The sequence below is a fragment of the Coregonus lavaretus genome, assembly GCF_964263955.1.
Source record: "Coregonus lavaretus genome assembly, chromosome: 3".
Lineage (NCBI taxonomy): Eukaryota > Metazoa > Chordata > Actinopteri > Salmoniformes > Salmonidae > Coregonus > Coregonus lavaretus.
Genome location: NC_139990.1, coordinates 45,440,325 through 45,463,233, shown reverse-complemented (window position 1 = coordinate 45,463,233; position 22,909 = coordinate 45,440,325). Strand labels below are relative to the sequence as shown.

Below are 22,909 nucleotides of genomic sequence, written 5' to 3'. Positions count from 1 at the left end.
AAAATATATTTTGATTTGTTTAACACTTTTTTGGTTACTACATGATTCCATATGTGTTATTTCATAGTTTTGATGTCTTATTCTACAATGTAGAAAATAGTAAAAATAAAGAAAAACCCTTGAATGAGTAGGTGTGTCCAAACCTTTGACTGGTACTGTATATCTTCTCTAACAGCAATACTTCCGCTAGAGCCTAATGATTGAATGCGGTTTTAACCAATCACCATTCAGGATTAGAACCACCCGTTGTATAATTGTGATACGATCGCTGTACATGAACAAACTCTGTGAGATGTCAAGGCCCAGGTCTGGGCCGTGCTATGACTGTGTAGGCCTTGGCTTTGAGTACCACACTGGCCACTCCTGTCAGGTCTGGCAGAGAGGCCTGGCCTTCAGCAGGCACGAACTGGAAATCACGCAGCAAGTAGGCAGTGAACAGAAACAATTCCATTTTGGCCACAGCCTCCCCCAGACACAGCCGAGCGCCCCCTCCGAAAGGCAGGAGAGCACGCGTCGAGGCCCCCCCGCCCTCCAGGAACCGCTCTGAAAGAGAGTGGGTCTACTTTTAACTACTGCTGGAACTATGTTGCCGAGCCAAGTGAAAGGAATGGTAGTCAGCATCCCAAATGGTACCCTAATCCCTATATAGTGCACTACTTTTAACCTGAGCCTTATGGGCCCTGATCAAAAGTAGTTCACTATATAGGGAATAGGGTGCCATTTGGGACGTAGCCAATACACTCAACAGCCCAGCACCTGGTTTGAAGGCGTAGGGATCCGTCCACACTGCAGGGTCGTGATGCGCCCCAAACAGATTGGGGATGATGACAGTGTTCTTAGTGATGAAGTAGCCTGCAATACTGAACACATATGTAATAGACACATAATTACACATTGCACGTACACTGAGTATACCAAACATTAGGAACACCTTCCTAATATTGAGCTGGATGTCCTTTGGGTTGTGGACCATTCTTGATACACATAGGAAATTGTTGAGTGTGAAAAACCCAGCAGCATTGCAGTTCTTGACACAAACCGGTGCACCTGGCACCTACTACCATACCCCGTTCAAAGGCACTTAAATCTTTTGTCTTGCCCATTCACCTTCTGAATGGCACACATACACAATCGTTGGAACCCATTGGTCTCAAGGCTTAAAAATCCTTCTTTAACTTGTCTCCTCCCCTTCATCTACACTGATTGAAGTGGATTTAACAAGTGACATCAATAAGGGATCATAGCTTTCACCTGGATTCACCTGGTCAGTCTATGTCATGGAAAGAGCAGATGTTCTTAATGTTTTGTACACTCAGTGTATAAACATGCATGAATTAGTACTGCATGATTAGGCATTGCATTTAGGTAAAAAAACGGCACAGAAGGGAAGTTGGCAAACATGTACTGTACAAAGCAGAGTAACAGCATCAAACCATAAGCTCCCATAGAAAATGTTGAATGGTGAAAGTTAAATATTGGTCTACTTTCCCACAGTGTATCTATTGAGGTTCTCTGTAGAGTAATCTTATACAGTAATGATATACAGTAATGTTATACAGTAATGATATACAGTAATATTATACAGTTATGTTATACAGTAATGATATACAGTAATGATATATAGTAACGATATACAGTAATTGTCACGCCCTGACTCAGGGGACACTTATATGTTGAGTCTGGGTGTGGTGTTCTATGTTGTGTTTTCTATGTTTCAGTCTAGGTGTTGTAGTTCTGCATTTGGCCGGGTGTGATTCCCAATCAGAGACAGCTGTCGCTCGTTGTCTCTGATTGGGGATCATACTTAGGCAGCCTATTGGCACTCGTTAGTGGTGGGATCTTGTTCCGTGAGTAGGCTTGTTTTGTGTGTAGCCTTAGGACTTCACATTTCGTTGGTTTGTTGTTTTGTCGTGTGTTATCATTTAAATAAACATGTACGCATTTCACGCTGCGCCTTGGTCTGACCAGTCCTTCAACGAAGGTGACAGAAGATCCCACCAAACACGGACCAAGCAGCGTGCCCAGGAGGACCGAACACCCTGGACACAGGTGGGGAAGATTTGGTCTTGGGAGGAGATATTTGCGGGAAAAGGACCCTGGGCGAAGAAGGAAGCCCAGGCAGGAGAGGAGCAACGGCAACACAGAAGCCGGCCGAGGAGGAAGCCAGAGAAGCAGCCTCAAGAAAATGTTGGGGGGGGGCTAAAGGGGTGGTCGGGGAGCGAGAGAGAAGAGCCCCGACCACTGCACCCGGTGGGTTTCCAGATTGAGTCCCTACGACCATGGGAAGAAGAGTGGGAACAGTATTATACTGAGGAGTCGGAGGATGACGACGACGATGAGTGTCTGTTCCCTAACTCGTGGGGGCTCCCGGAGGAGTCCTCACTGGAGGAGGAGTGCCAAGAGAGAGAGAAGGATCGGATCTGCAGGGTAAGAGAGGAGACCACCACATTACGGGGGCTGATAGCTAGAATAGAGCAGGAGAGATCCATTCAAGAGGAGGCACTGCAGGAGGCTCGTAGGGAGAAGGAGGAAGTAGAGGCACGGGGAGAGGAGCTGGTTAGGCAATATAAGGAGCGGGGGTTAATAGAGGAACCCAGGTATGCGGAGAAACGCACTGTATCGCCAGTGCGCATGCACAGCCCAGTGCGTTCTATGCCAGCACCCAGCACGTGTCGTGCGAAAGTGGGCAGCCAGCCAGGACGGGTTGTGCCAGCTCTCCGCTCCAGACCTCCAGTCCGCCTCCACAGTCCGGCCCGGCCCGGCCCGTTCCTGCTCCTCGCACCAGGCCAGTGGTGCGTGTTCCCAGTCTGGTACGGCCCGTGCCTACTCCCCGCCCCAAGCCAGTGGTGCGTGTTTCCAGTCCGGCCCGGCCCGTTCCTGCTCCCCGCACCAAGCCAGTGGTGCGTGTTCCCAGCCGGCCGAGGAGGAAGCCCGAGAAGCAGCCTCAAGAAAATGTTGGGGGGGGGCTAAAGGGGTGGTCGGGGAGCGAGAGAGAAGAGCCCCGACCACTGCACCCGGTGGGTTTCCAGATTGAGGCGGAATGCCCACCCGGTCCCTACCCTGCTATGTAAAGGTTGTGCGGTCGGAGTCCGCACCTTTGGGGGGGGGGGGGTACTGTCACGCCCTGACTCAGGGGACTCTTATATGTTGAGTCAGGGTGTGGTGTTCTATGTTGTGTTTTCTATGTTTCAGTCTAGGTGTTGTAGTTCTGCATTTGGCCGGGTGTGTTTCCCAATCAGAGACAGCTGTCGCTCGTTGTCTCTGATAGGGGATCATACTTAGGCAGCCTATTGGCACTAGTTAGTTGTGGGATCTTGTTCCGTGAGTAGGCTAGTTTTGTGTGTAGCCTTAGGACTTCCCGTTTCGTTGGTTTGTTGTTTTGTCGTGTGTTATCATTTAAATAAACATGTACGCATTTCACGCTGCGCCTTGGTCTGACCCATCCTTCAACGAACGTGACAGTAATGATATACAGTAATGTTATACAGTAATGATATACAGTAATCTTATACAGTAATGATATATAGTAACGATATACAGTAATGATATACAGTTATGTTATACAGTAATGATATACAGTAATGATATATAGTAACGATATACAGTGGGGAAAAAAAGTATTTAGTCAGCCACCAATTGTGCAAGTTCTCCCACTTAAAAAGATGAGAGAGGCCTGTAATTTTCATCATAGGTACACGTCAACTATGACAGACAAAATGAGAAAAAATAATCCAGAAAATCACATTGTAGGAATTTTAAATGAATTTATTTGCAAATTATGGTGGAAAATAAGTATTTGGTCAATAACAAAAGTTTCTCAATACTTTGTTATATACCCTTTGTTGGCAATGACACAGGTCAAACGTTTTCTGTAAGTCTTCACAAGGTTTTCACACACTGTTGCTGGTATTTTGGCCCATTCCTCCATGCAGATCTCCTCTAGAGCAGTGATGTTTTGGGGCTGTCACTGGGCAACACGGACTTTCAACTCCCTCCAAAGATGTTCTATGGGGTTGAGATCTGGAGACTGGCTAGGCCACTCCAGGACCTTGAAATGCTTCTTACGAAGCCACTCCTTCGTTGCCCGGGCGGTGTGTTTGGGATCATTGTCATGCTGAAAGACCCAGCCACGTTTCATCTTCAATGCCCTTGCTGATGGAAGGAGGTTTTCACTCAAAATCTCACGATACATGGCCCCATTCATTCTTTCCTTTACACGGATCAGTCGTCCTGGTCCCTTTGCAGAAAAACAGCCCCAAAGCATGATGTTTCCACCCCCATGCTTCACAGTAGGTATGGTGTTCTTTGGATGCAACTCAGCATTCTTTGTCCTCCAAACACGACGAGTTGAGTTTTTACCAAAAAGTTATATTTTGGTTTCATCTGACCATATGACATTCTCCCAATCCTCTTCTGGATCATCCAAATGCACTCTAGCAAACTTCAGACGGGCCTGGACATGTACTGGCTTAAGCAGGGGGACACGTCTGGCACTGCAGGATTTGAGTCCCTGGCGGCGTAGTGTGTTACTGATGGTAGGCTTTGTTACTTTGGTCCCAGCTCTCTGCAGGTCATTCACTAGGTCCCCCCGTGTGGTTCTGGGATTTTTGCTCACCGTTCTTGTGATCATTTTGACCCCACGGGGTGAGATCTTGCGTGGAGCCCCAGATCGAGGGAGATTATCAGTGGTCTTGTATGTCTTCCATTTCCTAATAATTGCTCCCACAGTTGATTTCTTCAAACCAAGCTGCTTACCTATTGCAGATTCAGTCTTCCCAGCCTGGTGCAGGTCTACAATTTTGTTTCTGGTGTCCTTTGACAGCTCTTTGGTCTTGGCCATAGTGGAGTTTGGAGTGTGACTGTTTGAGGTTGTGGACAGGTGTCTTTTATACTGATAACAAGTTCAAACAGGTGCCATTAATACAGGTAACGAGTGGAGGACAGAGGAGCCTCTTAAAGAAGAAGTTACAGGTCTGTGAGAGACAGAAATCTTGCTTGTTTGTAGGTGACCAAATACTTATTTTCCACCATAATTTGCAAATAAATTCATTAAAAATCCTACAATGTGATTTTCTGGATTTTTTTTCTCATTTTGTCTGTCATAGTTGACGTGTACCTGTGATGAAAATTACAGGCCTCTCTCATCTTTTTAAGTGGGAGAACTTGCACAATTGGTGGCTGACTAAATACTTTTTCCCCCCACTGTATAGTTATGTTATACAGTATTCTTATACAGTTATGTTATACAGTAATGATATACAGTCCTACAGTAAGTCTATCTCAGAGGAGGCTGGTGGGAGGGGCTGTAGGAGGACGGGCTCATTGTAATGGCTGGAATGGAATCAATGGAACAGAGTCAAACACATCAAACATATGGAAACCACGTTTGACTCTGTTCCATTTATTCCATTCCAGCCATTACAATGAGCCCGTCCTCCTATAGCCCATCCTACCAGCCTCCTCTGGTATATCTTCCATTCACCTGCTGTCTCTGATGGCTCTGTGAGGCACAGCTAGTGGAGCCACAGGTCTGAGTCTGAGCACCTCACTGATCACAGCACAGAGCTCTGGCAGCCTGTGTCTGTCACTGTACTGAGGGTAGCGGACATCCAGCACCGTACACAACTCATCATACACTCTGCACTGCACCTAGGGAGGAGGAGAGAGAGAGAGAAAGAAAGAGAGATGGAGGGAGAGAGAGAGGCATCTCACCATGTGTTTAATCAGTGATCTCAGATGTAAGTTTTGACTTACAGACTATATTTTGGAATACAAGCCAACAACACATCTGTGGGTTTCAGTCTAGTTCCATCTCTATAGAATACTATATAAACAATATACAGTCGCTTGCGAAAGTATTCACCCCCCTTGGCATTTTTACTATTTTGTTGCCTTACAACCTGGAATTAAAATAGATTTTTGGTGGATTTGTATCATTTGATTTATACAACATGCCTACCACTTTGAAGATGCAAAATATATTTTATTGTAAAACAAACAAGAAATAAGACCAAAAAAACAGAACAGTTGAGCGTGCATAACTATTCACCTTTTGCAGCAATTACAGCTGCAAGTCTCTTGGGGTATGTCTCTATAAGCTTGGCACATCTAGCCACTGGGATTTTCGCCCATTCTTCAAGGCAATACTGCTCCAGCTCCTTCAAGTTGGATGAGTTCTGCTGCTGTACAGCAATCTTTAAGTCATCCCACAGATTCTCAATTGGATTGAGGTCTGGGCTTTGACTAGGCCATTCCAAGACATTGAAATGTTTCCCCTTAAACCAATTGAGTGTTGCTTTAGCAGTATGCTTAGGGTCATTTTCCTACTGGAAGGTGAACCTCCGTCCCAGTCTCAAATCTCTGGAAGACTGAAACAGGTTTCCCTCAAGAATTTCCCTGTTTTTGCGTCATCCATCATTCCTTCAATTCTGACCAGTTTCCCAGTCCCTGCCGATGAAAAACATCCCCACAGCATGATGCTGCCACCACCATGCTTCACTGTGGGGATGGTGTTCTCGGGGTGATGAGAGGTGTTGGGTTTGTGCCAGACTTAGCGTTTTCCTTGATGTCCAAAAAGCTCAATTTTAGTCTCATCTGACCAGAGTACCTTCTTCCATATGTTTGGGGAGTCTCCCACATGCCTTTTGGCGAACACCAAACGTGTTTGCTTATTTTTTTCTTTAAGCAGTGGCTTTTTTCTGGCCACTCTTCCGTAAAGCCCAGCTCTGTGGAGTGTACGGTTTAAAGTGGTCCTATGGACAGATACTCCAATCTCCGCTGGGTTATCTTTGGTCTCTTTGTTACCTCTCTGATTAATGCCCTCCTTGCCTGGTCCGTGAGTTTTGGTGGGCGGCCCTCTCTTGGCAGGTTTGTTGTGGTGCCATATTCTTTAAATTTTTTAATAATGGATTTAATGGTGCTCAGTGGGATGTTCAAAGTTTCTGATATTTTTTTATAACCCAACCCTGATCTGTACTTTTCCACAACTTTGTCCCTGACCTGTTTGGAGAGCTCCTTGGTCTTCATGGTGCCGCTTGCTTGGTGGTGCCCCTTGCTTAGTGGTGTTTCAGACTCTGGGGCCTTTCAGAACAGGTGTATATGTACTGAGATCATGTCAGATCATGTGACACTTATTTAACTAATTATGTGACTTCTGAATGTAATTGGTTGCACCAGATCTTATTTAGGGGCTTCATAGCAAAGGGGGTGAATACATATGCACGCACCACTTTTACGTTATTTATTTTGTATAATTTTTTTTAACAAGTAATTTTTCATTTCACTTCACCAATTTGGACTATTTTGTGTATGTCCATTACATGAAATCCAAATAAAAATCAATTTAAATGACATGTTGTAATGCAACAAAATAGGAAAAACGCCAAGAGGGTTGAATGCTTTTGCAAGGCACTGTATCGAAGGTCTGGGGACACTGGAGCATGCAATGTAGTGTAGTGGAGTGTAGTGTAGTGTATAGAGTAGTGTAGTGTAAAGAGTTCTGTAGTGTAGTGTAGTGTAGTGTAGTATAGTGTATAGAGTTCTGTAGTGTAGTGTATAGAGTTCTGTAGTGTAGTGTATAGAGTTATGTAGTGTAGTGTATATAGTTATGTAGTGTAGTGTAGAGTGCTGTAGTGTAGTGTAGTGTATAGAGTTATGTAGTGTAGTGCAGTGTCTAGAATTGTTTAGTGTAGTGCAGTGTATAGAGTTCTGTAGTGTAGTGTATAGAGTTCTGTAGTGTAGTCTATAGAGTTCTGTAGGGTAGTGTAGTGTATATAGGTATGTAGTGTAGTGTATAGAGTTATGTAGTGTAGTGTATAGAGTACTGTACTGTAGTGTAGTGTAGTGCATATAGTTATGTAGTGTAGTGTATAGAGTTATGTAATGTATTGTAGTGTGTAGTTTAGTGTAGTGTATAGAGTTGTGTAGTGTATAGAGTTATGTAGTGTAGTGTAGTGTAGTGTAGTGTAGTGTAGTGTATAGAGTTCTGTAGTGTAGTGTAGTGTATTGTATAGAGTGGTGTGGTGTATAGAGTTATGTCGTGTAGTGTATAAAGTTATGTAGTGTAGTGTAGTTTAGTGTATAGTGTAGTGTAGTGTATAGAGTTCTGTAGTGTACCTCAGGCCTGTGCAGTAGGAAGGCCACGGTCCAGCTGAGCCAGGCAGCTGTGGTCTCTGTTCCCCCGATCAGAAGGTCCACAGTGGCCATGTGGACGTGAGTGTCTGTCAGGACCTGTGGATGGACCATGTCCTTACTACAGACCATGACCATGGGTGTGACCCAAATGGCACTCTATTCTCTATATAGTGCACTGCTTTTAACCAGGGCCATGGTCAAAAGTAGTGCGCTAGGGAATAGTGTGCCATTTCGGACGTGCAATATAACACTTACTATTTCAGTGTTACATTCCTACATCTTTATTCATAGCAAGTAGTAGGCTTATATTGTAAGCATTTGCTATGTGATTTTGATTGATTATCATGATAAACCATGATAAACCACAGCCTGGTCTCATAGACTAGACCTAACAAAGTAAATGTTAATCTGGGACACTCAAATTAGTATGATATGTTACGTTTGGTATGGTTACATAAGACAGAAAGTTACTTAACACGAATGTCTAGCAACCCAAAGGTTGCGTGTTCGAATCTCATGGATAACTTTAGCATTTTAGCTAATTAGCAACTTTGCAACTACTTGCTACTTTTGTGCTACTTTGCAACTACTTAGCATGTTAGCTAACCCTTCCCCTAACCAAAACTTTAACCCTTTAACCTAACTCCGAACCTTAACCCTAACCTTAACCCTAACCCCTAGCCTATCTAACGTTAGCGTTAGCCACCTAGCTAACGTTAGCCATAACAAATTGGAATTCGCAACATATCATACGTTTTGCAAATGTATAGCATACTAATTGGAGCGTCCCCGGATTTACATTTACTATGTTACGTATACCCCTGAGTCCAGGTTGTAAACCATGATAAACCATGATAAACCAGAACCTACCACGCCTTGTGTTGTGTCCTGGGGCTTTCCAAGGCCCTTGAGGAGAGCGCCTGTGATGGCAATGGCGTCCTCAGATGTTTTGCTCGGTGCCTGCATCTGTGGCAGCAATACAGTTAATATATTCCATATGTTACCAATGTACCCATATTAGATTATAGATGCTTTAAAAAAAACTTTTAGATGATTGTCTTCGTGTTTGCTGCTGTCTACTTGCACAGAAGCTTGTACAGAAGTTTGTAAGACAAGCTATTTCATCACACCCTGTACTCATCCAGATGTGTTCTGATGATTTCATCTCTCCTGGCCACCTCTTTCAGGAGACGGGAGAATGGAGGATTGGGCAATTTCTTGGACAAATGGGAACAGATCAATATAATTACATAATAGAATCAAATTTTCCCACTTTTGTTTGCACCATTTTAGACAGTTTTAAACAGTACTTCCAATGTATTTGTGTATCAGAGTAGCTGTCTGTGCATGCAGTTTCCCTGTCAGATAGTAAAGTATGAGTGTATAAGCTTGACCGACCCTGAGCAGTGGGAAGGAGTCCAGAGCAGAGATCCAGGGAGAGCCCCATAGAGACACGATCTCATTAAGACAGCCATGCAGCCGCTGCAGCTCTGCAGAACTCTTCTCATACTGAAAGACACAGACAAATAGACAAAGGTTACAAACACAGACTAATAAATCGATACATTATACAGGAAGTCCCACTTATACCATTTACCAAAGCATCTTGGGCTCCTTGAAAAGTGATGTATTATTATTATTATTATAATTATTATTATTATTATTATTATCGGTATTATTATCATTATCCTTATTGTTATTATTATCAGTATTATTACCATTATCCTTATGATCATTATCCTTATTATTATTATCGCTGTTATCCTTATCCTTATCGTTATTATCCTTATTATTATCATTGTTATTATTATTATTGTTATTATTATCCTTGTCCTTATTATCATTATCCTTATTTTTATCGTTGTTATCATCATTGTTATCATTATTATTATTATCATTACTATTATCATTATCATCATTATCCTTATTATGATCATTATTATTATCGTTATTATCATTAGTATTATCGGTATTATTATTATCATTATTATTATTGTTATCATTATTGATATCATTGTTATTATCATTGCGATTATGATTATTATCATTATTATCATTATAATCACCCTCATTATTATTATCACTATTATCATTATCCTTATTATCATTCTTATTATCAGTAGTATTATTATCAGTATTATTATTATCATTGTCCTTATTATTAGCATTATTATTAGCATTATCCTTGTTATTGTTATTATCATTATTATTATTATCATGATTAGTATCATTATTATCATTATCGTTATCATTATTTTTATCAGTAGTATTATTATCTGTATTATTATTATTATCATTGTTATTATTATCATTATCATTATAATAATAATTATTATCATTATCCTTATTATTATCATTGTCATTAAAAGCGGTAGTATTATTATCAGCGGTATTGTCGTTATTATTATTATTGTTATTATCATGATTATTATTATCATAATTATCATTATCATTATCCGTATTATTATCATTATTATTATCAGTGTTATTATTATTATTATTATTATTATTTACAGTACATACAGTAGTACAGTAGATGCTTTGCCATATGTGGCATAACCCTTTTCCACCTTCTATAACATGATTATATATAATTCATAAAGCATTTATACGTTTTTTTTTTTAAATAAAGGCTTGATAAACCCTTTAAGGTTGTTGTTAGATTGAAGTGGGACCACATTAGATCATCTCTATACAGTGCCTTCGGAAAGTATTCAGACCCCTTGACTTTTTCCACATTTTGTTAGGTTACAGCCCTATTCTAAAATTGATTAAATTGTTTTTTTCCCGTCGTCAATCTACACACAATACCCTATAATGACAAAGCAAAAACAGGTTTTTGGAAATATTTGCTAATTTATAAAAAATAAAAAATGAAATATCACATTTACATAAGTATTCAGACCCTTTACTCAGTACTTTGTTGAAGCACCTTTGGCAGCGATTACAGCCTTGAGTCTTCTTGGGTATCACGCTACAAGCTTGGCACACCTGTATTTGGGGAGTTTCTCCCATTCTTCTCTGCAGATCCTCTCAAGCTCTGTCAGGTTGGATGGGGAGTGTTGCTGCACAGCTATTTTCAGGTCTCCAGAGATGTTCAATTGGGTTCATGTCCGGGCTCTGGCTGGGTCACTCAAGGACATTCCTGCGTTGTCTTGGCTGTGTGCTTAGGATCGTTGTCCTGTTGGAAGGTGAACCTTCGCCCCAGTCTGAGGTCCTGAGCGCTCTGGAGCAGGTTTTCATCAAGGATCTATCTGTACTTTGCTCCGTTCATCTTTGCCTCGATACTGACTAGTCTCCCAGTCCCTGCCGCTGAAAACATCCCCACAGCATGATGCTGCCACCACCATGCTTCACTGTAGGGATGGTGCCAGGTTTCCTCCAGACGTGATGCTTGGCATTCAGGCCAAAGAGTTCAATCTTGGTTTCATCAGACCAGATAATCTTGTTTCTCATGGTCTGAGTCTTTAGGTGCCTTTTGGCAAACTCCAAGCGGGCTGTCATGTGCCTTTTACTGATGAGTGGCTTCCGTCTGGCCACTCTACCATAAAGGCCTGATTGGTGGAGTGCTGCAGAGATGGTTGTCCTTCTGGAAGGTTCTCCCATCTCCACAGAGGATCTCTAGAGCTCTGTCAGAGTGACCATCGGGTTCTTGGTCACCTCCCTGACCAAGGCCCTTCTCCCAAGATTGCTCAGTTTGGCCGGGCGGCCAGATCTAGGAAGAGTCTTGGTGGTTCCAAACTTCTTCCATTTAAGAATGATGTAGGCCACTGTGTTCTTGGGGACCTTCAATGATGCAGAAATGTTTTGGTACCCTTTCCCAGATCTGTGCCTTGACACAATCCTGTCTCTGAGCTCTACAGACAATTCCTTCGACCTCATGGCTTGGTTTTTGCTCTGACATGCACTGTCAACTGTGGGACCTTATATAGACGGGCGTGTGCCTTTCCAAATCATTTCCAAGAAATTGAATTTACCACAGGTGGACTCCAATCAAGTTCTAGAAACATCTCAAGGATGATCAATGGAAACAGGATGCACCTGAGCTCAATTTCGAGTCTCATAGCAAAGGGTCTGAATACTTATGTAAATAAGGTATTTCTGTTTTTTGTTTTTAATACATTTGCAAAAGATTCTAAAAACCAGTTTTCACTTTGTCATTATGGAGTATTGTGTGTAGATTGCTGAGGATTTTTATTTACTTAATCCATTTTAGAATAAGGCTGTAACGTAACAAAATGTTGAACAGTCAAGGGGTCTGAATACTTTCCGAAGGCACTGTATATGACTGGTTATGAGATATTACTTCAACACTGAAACAATGCACAGTACTATTGCTTAACCCATTGGGCAGAGACGTCAGTTCAACGTCTAGTTTTGATTTATATTTGTTTGAGTAGTCAACTAACGTGAATTCAATGTGAATTCAACAAAACATTTCACCATGTCATTGGATTTAGGTCAAAAGTTGGGTGAAAAAAATGCCCTTACGTTGATTAGATTTTGCAAATCCAATTAGTTTTCCATGTTGATTCAATGTCATCGCATGAAATGACATAGAAACAACGTTGATTCAACCAGTTTTTGCCCAGTGGGAAGTTTATTGGATCAAAATGTGTTGTTGGTCAATTTGATGTCATTCGTTGCGTAAAGTTGCACAACCTTATTACTGTAAGCACACCTCCCACATACTCAAAACCAGCGGTGTAAAGTACTTAAGTAAAAATACTTTAAAGTACTACTTCAGTCGTTTTTTGGGGTATCTGTACTTTACTTTACTATTCATATTTTTAACAACTTTTACTTTTACTTCACTACATTCCTAAAGAAAATAATGTACTTTTACTCCATACATTTTCCCTGACACCCAAAAGTACTTGTTTCATTTTGAATGTTTATCAGGACAGGAAAATGGTCCAATTCACGCACTTATCAAGAGAACACGTGGTCATCTCTACTGCTTCTGATCTGGTGGACTCACTAAACACAAATGAGTGTGCCACTGGCTATCCGTAAATGTTAAAAACAAGAAAATGGTGCCGTCTGGTTTGCTTTATATAAGGAATTAAAAATTATTTATACTTTTACTTTTGATACTTAAGTCTATTTTAGCAACTACATTTACTTTTGATACTTAAGTATATTCAAAACCAAATACTTTTAGACTTTTACTCAAGTAGTATTTTCCTGGGTGACTTTCACTTTTACTTGAGTCATTTTCTATTAAGGTATCTTTACTTTTACTCAAGTATGACAATTGCGTACTTTTTCCACCACTGACCAAAACACATCTGCATCATCAACCACACTAGATAACCAGCCTCTGTTCATGAATCAGTGGTACAATTTTCCAACTGTGATATATAACTGTGCTTATCGTGTCTCTGCTTTTAGATAACCTACCCACTCAGTGGTTAGTAAAATACATGACTATATTTCTGTCTTGGTTATCCCTTGGCCAAACCTGGTGTCTCTCTTCATTCTAATTCTGGGTTATGTCCCAAATAACACCCTATTCCTTATATAGTGCACTACTTTCTCACCAAAGCCCAAGTAGTGCACTATGTTGGGAATAGGGTGCTGCTGCTGGTGTATACACTGTACAGACTCAGAGCACTGACAGATACCTGGCTTCAAATAGTATTGGTTTTCTTCCAAATACTTGAAATGTTTGATTGAGCCTGCCTGGAGAGCCAGATCAGATGGGTGGGGTTTCCATTTTTGGGACTGTTCCATTGGTTCCATTGTGCCAGGCAAGCGCAATCAAGCGCAGCTGATTAAAGTGTTTGAAAGACAACAAATACTATTTGAACCCAGGTGTGAGCCTCACCTCTTTCCCAAAGGCCAGTGTGGTGATGACGTTACTGGCTGCTACAGTGAAATCCTCAGAGAGGTCCACAGCTCTGCCGTTGTAGTCCAGCAGTACCTGATGGATCACAGGTTACATTTTCAGATATAAACTCCCTCACTGTAAACTAAATATCGATTGCTTCAACTTAAGAAGATGAGTTTCCCCGCTGACTTGTAACTTTAACTTTTTGTTGTTGTAACTTTTTCAATTTGAAACCACTACATTGTCTTTACACAGGGCAACAAACAAGAAGTACAACAAGTGATACATCATTATGTTGTGGTTGGCATGTTGCTGAGGTTGCATTGTGTAACCTCCAATTCAGTCAATGTGCTGGTACATGCTGGATTACATTCCTTCTCAGAACACAGTGTGTTCCATTCTGCTGTTCCCTCCCTTGGAACAGAAAGTGTTCTGTGTTCCGTGCTACTGTTCCCTCCCTTGGAACAAAAAGTATTCTGTGTTCCGTGCAACTGTTCCCTCCCTTGGTACAGAAAGTGTTCTGTGTTCCGTGCTACATGCTCACTGGTGTAGACTCCAGTATAGTTTATTACAACGTTTTGACCCCCAGAAAGGTTGAAGGTCTTCATCGAGTAATCATTGCAATAAACTATACAGGAGCATACAACCATATAATTACATATAGAATTCTAGAATGCTGTAGTTGAGAGATTCCTTTTGCGTGGGTGGATACTTTGCAAACCGGAAATCTCTATTTCTAACACGCTTACCCCCAGAACCTAATCAAGCATCTGACCAAATTACACAAGATTTTAGTTCTGGGTTAACCGAGATTATGATCCTAGCAACATGACAAAAAATCATCCATCTTGGTCAGGGAAGCTTTCCTTTGAGAAACGGATCAAATTTGGTCAAATATTGTGTAAAATAATGAATTTGTAGATATATCTGCACAGTATGTTTGTTAGCTAGCTAGATGGCCAACCAGTTTTGGGCTCTCAGTGCATACATCAGTGTGTGGGTATTTCTATTCCTTTTCTATTGATGTACTCTGTGTCTAGGTAATTGTTGGATGTGTGCATGCTACATTTAGAACTGTCATTTGTTTCCTCTCTACTTGTCTCAGGTGGAGTGCCTGTTTCTGGATGACCCCGTGGAGTGACTGCTGGGAGCAGCGTTGCAGTGCATTGTGAGCCAGACGGCGATGGGCCCTCCACTCCTCACTGTAGTCCCCCAGAGAGATGGAGCGGCCTCCTCCTGACACCACGTCTCCTGAGAGACAGGTAGAGAGGGAGGGAGAGGGGTAGAGGGAGGGAGGGAGAGAGAGAGAGACAGGTAGAGAGGGAGGGAGGGAGGGAGAGGGGTAGAGGAAGGGAGGGAGAGAGAGAGAACGGTAGGTATGGAGAGAGACAGGTAGAGAGGGAGGGAGAGGGGTAGAGGGAGGGAGGGAGAGAGAGAGAGACAGGTAGAGAGGGAGGGAGAGGGGTAGAGGAAGGGAGGGAGAGAGAGAGAACGGTAGGTATGGAGAGAGAGGGAGGGAGAGGGGTAGAGGGAGGGAGAGAGAGAGAACGGTAGGTAGGGAGAGAGACAGGTAGAGAGGGAGGGAGAGAAAGAGAGGGAGGAGAGGGAGGGAGAGATGGAGGGAGCGATGAGGGAGGGTGGGGCGAAATGGAGGGCGGAGAAAGAGAGTGAGGTGAAGGGTAAATCATTTTAATCAAAGCACTGTTGGCTCAGAGTAACAGAAGGGAGTGATGGTTGCTGGGAATACTCGGGTGGTTCTAATAATGTGTTCTTTACCGGTGTAAGAATGTGGTCTCCCAGCAAAGTCAGACCATTTCTTCACCAAGGCTTCTCTGATGATGTCACCACTGTTTAATACCACCATGGCTGCAGCGAACACAATATACAGAGTCAAGACAAACGTACTGTAATACCGAAACCATGAACATACTTAGGATATTACATTTATAAACAACTATTCTAACTGTCTTGAAACAGAGTTAACTTGAGTCACTTGCTTGGAAGTTATCAATGACGCAGATAAAAACAAAAGGTGAGTTAAATGTAGATAATGATAATGAAGTGACATCATTACTGGTGTTGCCACACTTGAGGCGGTAGATATTGCCATAGCGACGTGCCAGGGAGGTCAGGTGACTGGGCAGGTGGTCGTGTGCCAGCTCCAGCATGTTGCCCAGCAGAGGGAGAGAGAGAGGGCCAGGGAGAGAGGGAGAGAGAGAACGGGGAAAGAACTGATAGAGAGAGTGCAGAAGTCTAGACCCAACAGCTTGGGGTGGAGGAGGTGGAGAAGATAGGTTGGTTGTCATTCTCTTCAGAATGTTACTGTTGACCTCATCAAACTGTTGCTAATCAAACGAAGCCACATCCCCATATGGAAAATCACTTGTCCTTTGACTATTTACAGTGATGGAAAAAAGTATTTGATCCCCTGCTGATTTTGTACGTTTGCCCACTGACAAAGAAATGATCAGTCTATAATTTTTATGGTAGGTTTATTTGAACAGTGAGAGACAGAATAACAAAACAAAAATCCAGAAAAACGCATGTCAAAAATGTTATAAATTGATTTGCCTTTTTAATGAGGGAAATAAGTATTTGATCCCCTCTCAATCAGAAAGATTTCTGGCTCCCAGGTGTCTTTTATACAGGTAACAAGCTGAGGTTAAGAGCACACTCTTAAAGGGAGTGCTCCTAATCTCAGTTTGTTACCTGTATAAAAGACACCTGTCCACAGAAGCAATCAATCAATCAGATTCCAAACTCTCCACCATGGCCAAGACCAAAGAGCTCTCCAAGGATGTCAGGGACAAGATTGTAGACCTAAACAAGGCTGGAATGGGCTACAAGACCATCGCCAAGCAGCTTGGTGAGAAGGTGACAACAGTTGGTGCGATTATTCGCAAATGGAAGAAACACAAAAGAACTGTCAATCTCCCTCGGCCTGGGGCTCCATGCAAGATCTCACCTTGTGGAGTTGCAATGATCATGAGAACGGTGAGGAATCAGCCCAGAACTACACGGGAGGATCTTGTCAATGATCTTAAGGCAGCTGGGACCATAGTCACCAAGAAAATAATTGGTAACACACTACGCCGTGAAGGACTGAAATCCTGCAGCGCCCGCAAGGTCCCCCTGCTCAAGAAAGCACATATACATGCCCGTCTGAAGTTTGCCAATGAATGAATGATTCAGAGGAGAACTGGGTGAAAGTGTTGTGGTCAGATGAGACCAAAATTGAGCTCTTTGGCATCAACTCAACTCGCCGTGTTTGGAGGAGGAGGAATGCTGCCTATGACCCCAAGAAAACCATCCCCACCGTCAAACATGGAGGTGGAAACATTATGCTTTGGGGGTGTTTTTCTGCTAAGGGGACAGGACAACTTCACCGGGGCCATGTACCGTCAAATATTGGGTGAGAACCTCCTTCCCTCAGCCAGGGCATTGAAAACAGCATGACAATGACCCAAAACACATGGCCAAGGCAACAAAGGAGTGGCTCAAGAAGAAGCACATTAAGGTCCTGGAGTGGCCTAGCCAGTCTCCAGACCTTAATCCCATAGAAAATCTGTGGCGGGAGCTGAAGGTTCGAGTTACCAAACGTCAGCCTCAAAACCTTAATGACTTGGAGAAGATCTGCAAAGAGGAGTGGGACAAAATCCCTCCTGAGATGTGTGCAAACCTGGTGGCCAACTACAAGAAACGTCTGACCTCTGTGATTGCCAACAAGGGTTTTGCCACCAAGTACTAAGTCATGTTTTGCAGAGGGGTCAAATACTTATTTCCCTCATTAAAATGCAAATCAATTTATAAATTTTTTGACATGCGTTTTTCTGGATTTCTTTGTTGTTATTCTGTCTCTCACTGTTCAAATAAACCTACCATTAAAATTATAGACTGATCATTTCTTTGTCAGTGGGCAAACATACAAAATCAGCAGGGGATCAAATACTTTTTTCCCTCACTGTACAGTGAGATTCACATAAGGCCTATTCATAGCCTAAAGCAGCTTATGAGATAGATTGTTGAACAGACTGTCATAGATTGTCCTAGACCACAACGATAATAGCCTTGAAGGGGCAATCAGCAGTTACTACATTCATGATATGTATGGTATTAATGATGTGTACCCATTTATTCTTAAAGGATATAACTTATAAATGCCTTAATGAGCTTAGTTCCACAGTCGTACCCCATTAGAACCCAAAATATAAGATTGTTTTATTCCGATGTTTGTAAACAAAGTAAAAGTAAACAAACACTGTATAGCTTCAAAACTTGGTTAAAACTATAATGTTGATATCATGGATAGCTCTGTCTATGAATTTGAGAGAGATTACATTTCTCCAGCCACATCTCTCCGTTTTTTACCAAAACAGAGGCGGGGATGTGGCTTTGTTATTGTTTCAGCAGCTAATTGTCCCTTTAACTGTAGGACATAGACTGTACAGTACATCAAGGAAGAAAGAACATTGGATTGATTACCTGCTGATCGACATCCATTGGGATCTCCCTGTGTAACTTTGTCTCTTTTCCCAGGGAGGTAGATCAGTAGTATCCATAACAATGTAAGCATGACCACAGCACCCACACTCAGCATTGACACATGCACTGTCATTATGCAGGCTTTAAGTGTCACTCTCCCTGTCCCAAAAAAATCCCTTCCCTTTTATACAGGACTCTTCACACACCCTGCATGTGCCACTCCTCTTCAGTGTTGGCATGGCCCTGCTCAAGGATGGGTAAATATTGTCTTGTCTTGACCCTCTGGAGAACCAGCTATTATTTCAATGTATTTATTTGGTGGGAAAAAAACAACAGCTGAGAAATTGTACCATGGCCGAAAACCTTGGATAACTCGGTAACATGTTGACCTGACACACCAAAGCACTGAAGGTCTTTGGCTTCTTGTCATGGTGCAACTGGGTGGAAATATCACTCTACGTTGGAGGATGATTGAAGTACTTTGGTCAACAGAGGTTAGGTTGCATCAAGGCAGGGTCTTTCTGAAGGACGTGATTTTAAAGAGGATGATGTTTACTTTGCTGGAGAGACTCAGATAGGAACAGAGGTGGAACATACTGTGCCTTCGGAAAGTATTCAGACCCCTTGACTTTTTCCACATTTTGTTACGTTACAGCCTTATTCTAAAATTGATTAAATAAAACAATTTCTTCATCAATCTACACACAATATCCCATAATGCCGAAGTGAAAACAGGTTTTTAGAATCTTTTGCTAATTTATTACAAATAAAAAACAGAAATACCTCATTTACATAAGTATTCAGACCCTTTGCTATGAGACTCGAAATTGAGCTCAGATGCATCCTGTTTCCATTGATCGTCCTTGAGATGTTTCTACAACTTGTTTGGAGTCCACCTGTGGTAAATTCAATTGAATGGACATGATTTGGAAAGGCACACACCTGTCTATATAAGGTCCAGCAGTTGACAGTGCATGTCAGAGCAAAAACCAAGCCATGAGATGGAAGGAATTGTCCGTAGAGCTCTGAAACAAGATTGTGTCAAGGCACAGATCTGGGGAATGGTACCAAAACATTGAAGGTCTCCAAGAACACAGTGGCCTCCATCATTCTTAATTGAAAGAAGTTTGGAACCACCAAGACTCTTCCTAGAGCTTGCTGCCCGGCCAAACTGAGCAATCGGGGGAGAAGGGCCTTGGTCAGGGAGGTGACCAAGAACCCTATGGTCACTCTGACAGAGTTCTAGAGTTCCTCTGTGGAGATGGGAGAACCTTCCAGAAGGACAACCATCTCTGCAGCACTCCACCAATCAGGCCTTTATGGTTGAGTGGCCAGACAGAAGCCACTCCTCAGTAAAAGGCATATGACAGCCAACTTGGAGTTTGCCAAAAGGCACCTAAAGACTCTCAGACCATGAGAAACAAGATTCTCTGGTCTGATGAAATCAAGACTGAACTCTTTGGCCTGAATGCCAAGCGTCACGTCTGGAGGAAACCTGGCACCACCAGAGGCAAGGAAAGGGAGACTAGTCAGGATCGAGGCAAAGATGAACGGAGCAAAGTACAGAGAGATCCTTGATGAAAACCTGCTCCAGAGTGCTCAGGACCTCAGACTGGGGCGACAAATCTCTGAATGTCCTTGAGTGGCCCAGCCAGAGCCCGGACTTGAACCCGATTGAACATCTCTGGAGAGACCTGAAAATAGCTGTGCAGCAACGCTCCCCATCCAACCTGACAGAGCTTAAGAGGATCTGCAGAGAAGAATGGGAGAAACTCCCCAAATACAGGTGTGCCAAGCTTGTAGCGTCATACTCAAGAAGACTCGAGGCTGTAATTACTGCCAAAGGTGCTTCAACAAAGTACTGAGTAAAGGGTCTGAATACTTATGTAAATGTGATATTTCATTTTTTTTATTTTTTTATTAGCAAATATTTCCAAAAACCTGTTTTTGCTTTGTCATTATGGGGTATTGTGTGTAGATTGATGAGGGAAATAAACAATTTAATCAATTTTAGTATAAGGCTGTAACGTAACAAAATGTGGAAAAAGTCAAGGGGTCTGAATACTTTCCGAAGGCACTGTACACAGTATGAGTTCACGTAGAAGTAAGTAAAAAGAAGGGACCAAAGTATCAAAATATTGCAAAATATTAATATAAATAATTAAAGGCAATTTGAAAAAGAAATGTTTTCAGCTGAGTTTTTGAGGATCCGTTTTGAGAAAGATCTATCTACACAATCCTCTCTCTTCCTCCCCTCTCTCATCACTCACTTTCTTCACTCTATCCTTTCCTCTCTCTCTTCCATCTCCTCTTCCTCTCTTCCATCTCCTCTTCCTCTCTTCCATCTCCTCTTCCATCTCCTCTTCCTCTCCACTGCTCTGTTGTTCCTGTGTCTGGGCTGCAGTCCTCAGAGTCTGTAGAGACGCCCGGTCTCTTCTCCTGGTCTTCATGTTCACAGTGATCACAGTGCATGTTCCCAGCAGAACAGCCCAGCAATGACGGGAACACTGCATAGAAAGTTGAATCGACACCTAAGGGATCTCTCTCATCGTAAATCAGATGGGTCTTAGTCATTGACACACACACGTTTTCATAGATGACAGCACACCAGTACTCCCCGCTGTCCTCCAGTGAGAGGTTAGAGAGCACCAAAAAGGAGTGAGGACTAGACGCATTCATTCGGCCCTCAAAATCCTCAAGTCTGTACCATACAACCTCAGCAGGCTGAGTGAGATCAGCGTTACAGCCAAGAGCAGCTTCCCTTCCCTCTGAGAAGAACTCTGTGTGTAACTCAGACTTGTAGCACACCAGCAGATCACAGTATTGAAGAATCCTGGAACCCCTAAAACATACAGTATATAGAAGCCTGTGTGGCATCCAGAATGCCGCAGCCCGTCTGGTGTTCAACCTTCCCAAGTTCTCTCACGTCACCCCGCTCCTCCGCACACTCCACTGGCTTCCAGTTGAAGCTCGCATCTGTTACAAGACCATGGTGCTTGCCTATGGAGCTGTGAGGGGAACGGCACCTCCGTACCTTCAGGCTCTGATCAGTCCCTACACCCAAACGAGGGCATTGCGTTCATCCACCTCTGGCCTGCTGGCTCCCCTTCCTCTGCGGAAGCATAGTTCCCACTCAGCCCAGTCAAAACTGTTCGCTGCTCTGGCACCCCAATGGTGGAACAAGTTCCCTCACGACGCCAGGACAGCGGAGTCACTCACCACCTTCCGGAGACATTTGAAACCCCACCTCTTTAAGGAATACCTGGGATAGGATAAAGTAATCCTTCTACCACCCCCCCCCCCCCTCCCCCTAAAAATAAATAAATAAAAATAAAATAAAATAAAATAAAATATAAAAAATATAAAAAAAATTGGTAAAGTGGTTATCCCACTGGCTATAGGAGTCTAACTAAGTGAGGTTGTGGATCTGGAGATAAGAAATGTTCCTCAGATTCACAGATAGCTTTAGACGATCCTGTAAGTCTGCATCCAGGGTGGAATTCTCAGGTGAAGGGTTAGAAGTGATCCATAGCAGCAGTCTCTCTTCAACTGAGGATCTGGTGATAGCAAGACTCATGTCCCAAATGGCACCTTATTCCCTTTATAGTGCACTACTATTGACCAGAGCCATATGGGCCCTGATCAAAAGTAGTGGACTATAAAGGGAACAGGGTGCCATTTGGGATCCATGGCATGTGAGGCTGAGGTCAAGTCCCAAATGGCATGCTATTCCCTTTATAGTCCACTACTGCTTTTCCTCTCAAAGTTACTGACAGGAGTTGTGGAAAAGGAGTGTTCTTCACCTTGTCCTCTAATTTCATAGGCATCATATGTTTCTTGGTCCGCAAGGTTGATTCTGATTAGAACGGCCAGTAGAATGCTGGGCTTTGTGACTGAAGCCATTCTGATTAGAACGGCCAGTAGAATGCTGGGCTTTGTGACTGAAGCCATTCTGATTAGAACGGCCAGTAGAATGCTGGGCTTTGTGACTGAAGCCATTCTGCTGCAAAATGTCTGTTCACTGGTTGGAACACACTCAGTCTGTGCTTCTGTGGTAAGACGTGACAAGCCAATAGCTTCATATGCTCAGCCTCACTTATCTTTCCCCTGGATGCTGCAGTGCTAGAGACCTCATGGCGTTGAGCTCCATATCGACATATCTTCTTTCCTGTGAATCGTTGGTAGATGGACATTTCAGAGCAGAGTGTGCTGAGTTGTTAGATCAGTAACTTAAAGGCTATTGGAGGAGAGAGAAGTGAATTAGATTGTGTTAGATTGTCACTGATTGAAAATGCTGATGGTGACAGAAACACACCTGGGATGTGTAGCCTCAGTTTGTATAGGTGGGTTTGGGTCTGTGTCCCGAATGGCACCCTATTTTCCATAGGCCTTATAGACCATATTCCCTATGGGCCCTGGTCAAAAGTACAAAATACAAAGAGCTCCACCGAGCTAATCTAA

The 22,909-nt window shown here is 42.8% G+C and overlaps 1 protein-coding gene across 1 annotated transcript; it reads right to left on the bottom strand.

Annotated features, from left to right (window-relative positions):
- Positions 1-133: 133 nt before the first annotated feature.
- On the bottom strand, positions 134-18,581 carry LOC311107496 (steroid 21-hydroxylase-like; the record flags this gene model as incomplete). Its single annotated transcript, XM_084149993.1, has 12 exons — positions 134-543; positions 757-860; positions 5,483-5,649; positions 8,116-8,229; positions 9,004-9,099; positions 9,264-9,350; positions 9,532-9,642; positions 13,964-14,059; positions 15,063-15,217; positions 15,743-15,832; positions 16,041-16,232; positions 18,449-18,581. The coding sequence occupies 12 exons, from the start codon at positions 18,579-18,581 to the stop codon at positions 296-298; spliced, it is 1,593 nt and encodes a 530-aa protein (XP_084006119.1). The 3' UTR covers positions 134-295.
- Positions 18,582-22,909: the final 4,328 nt, after the last annotated feature.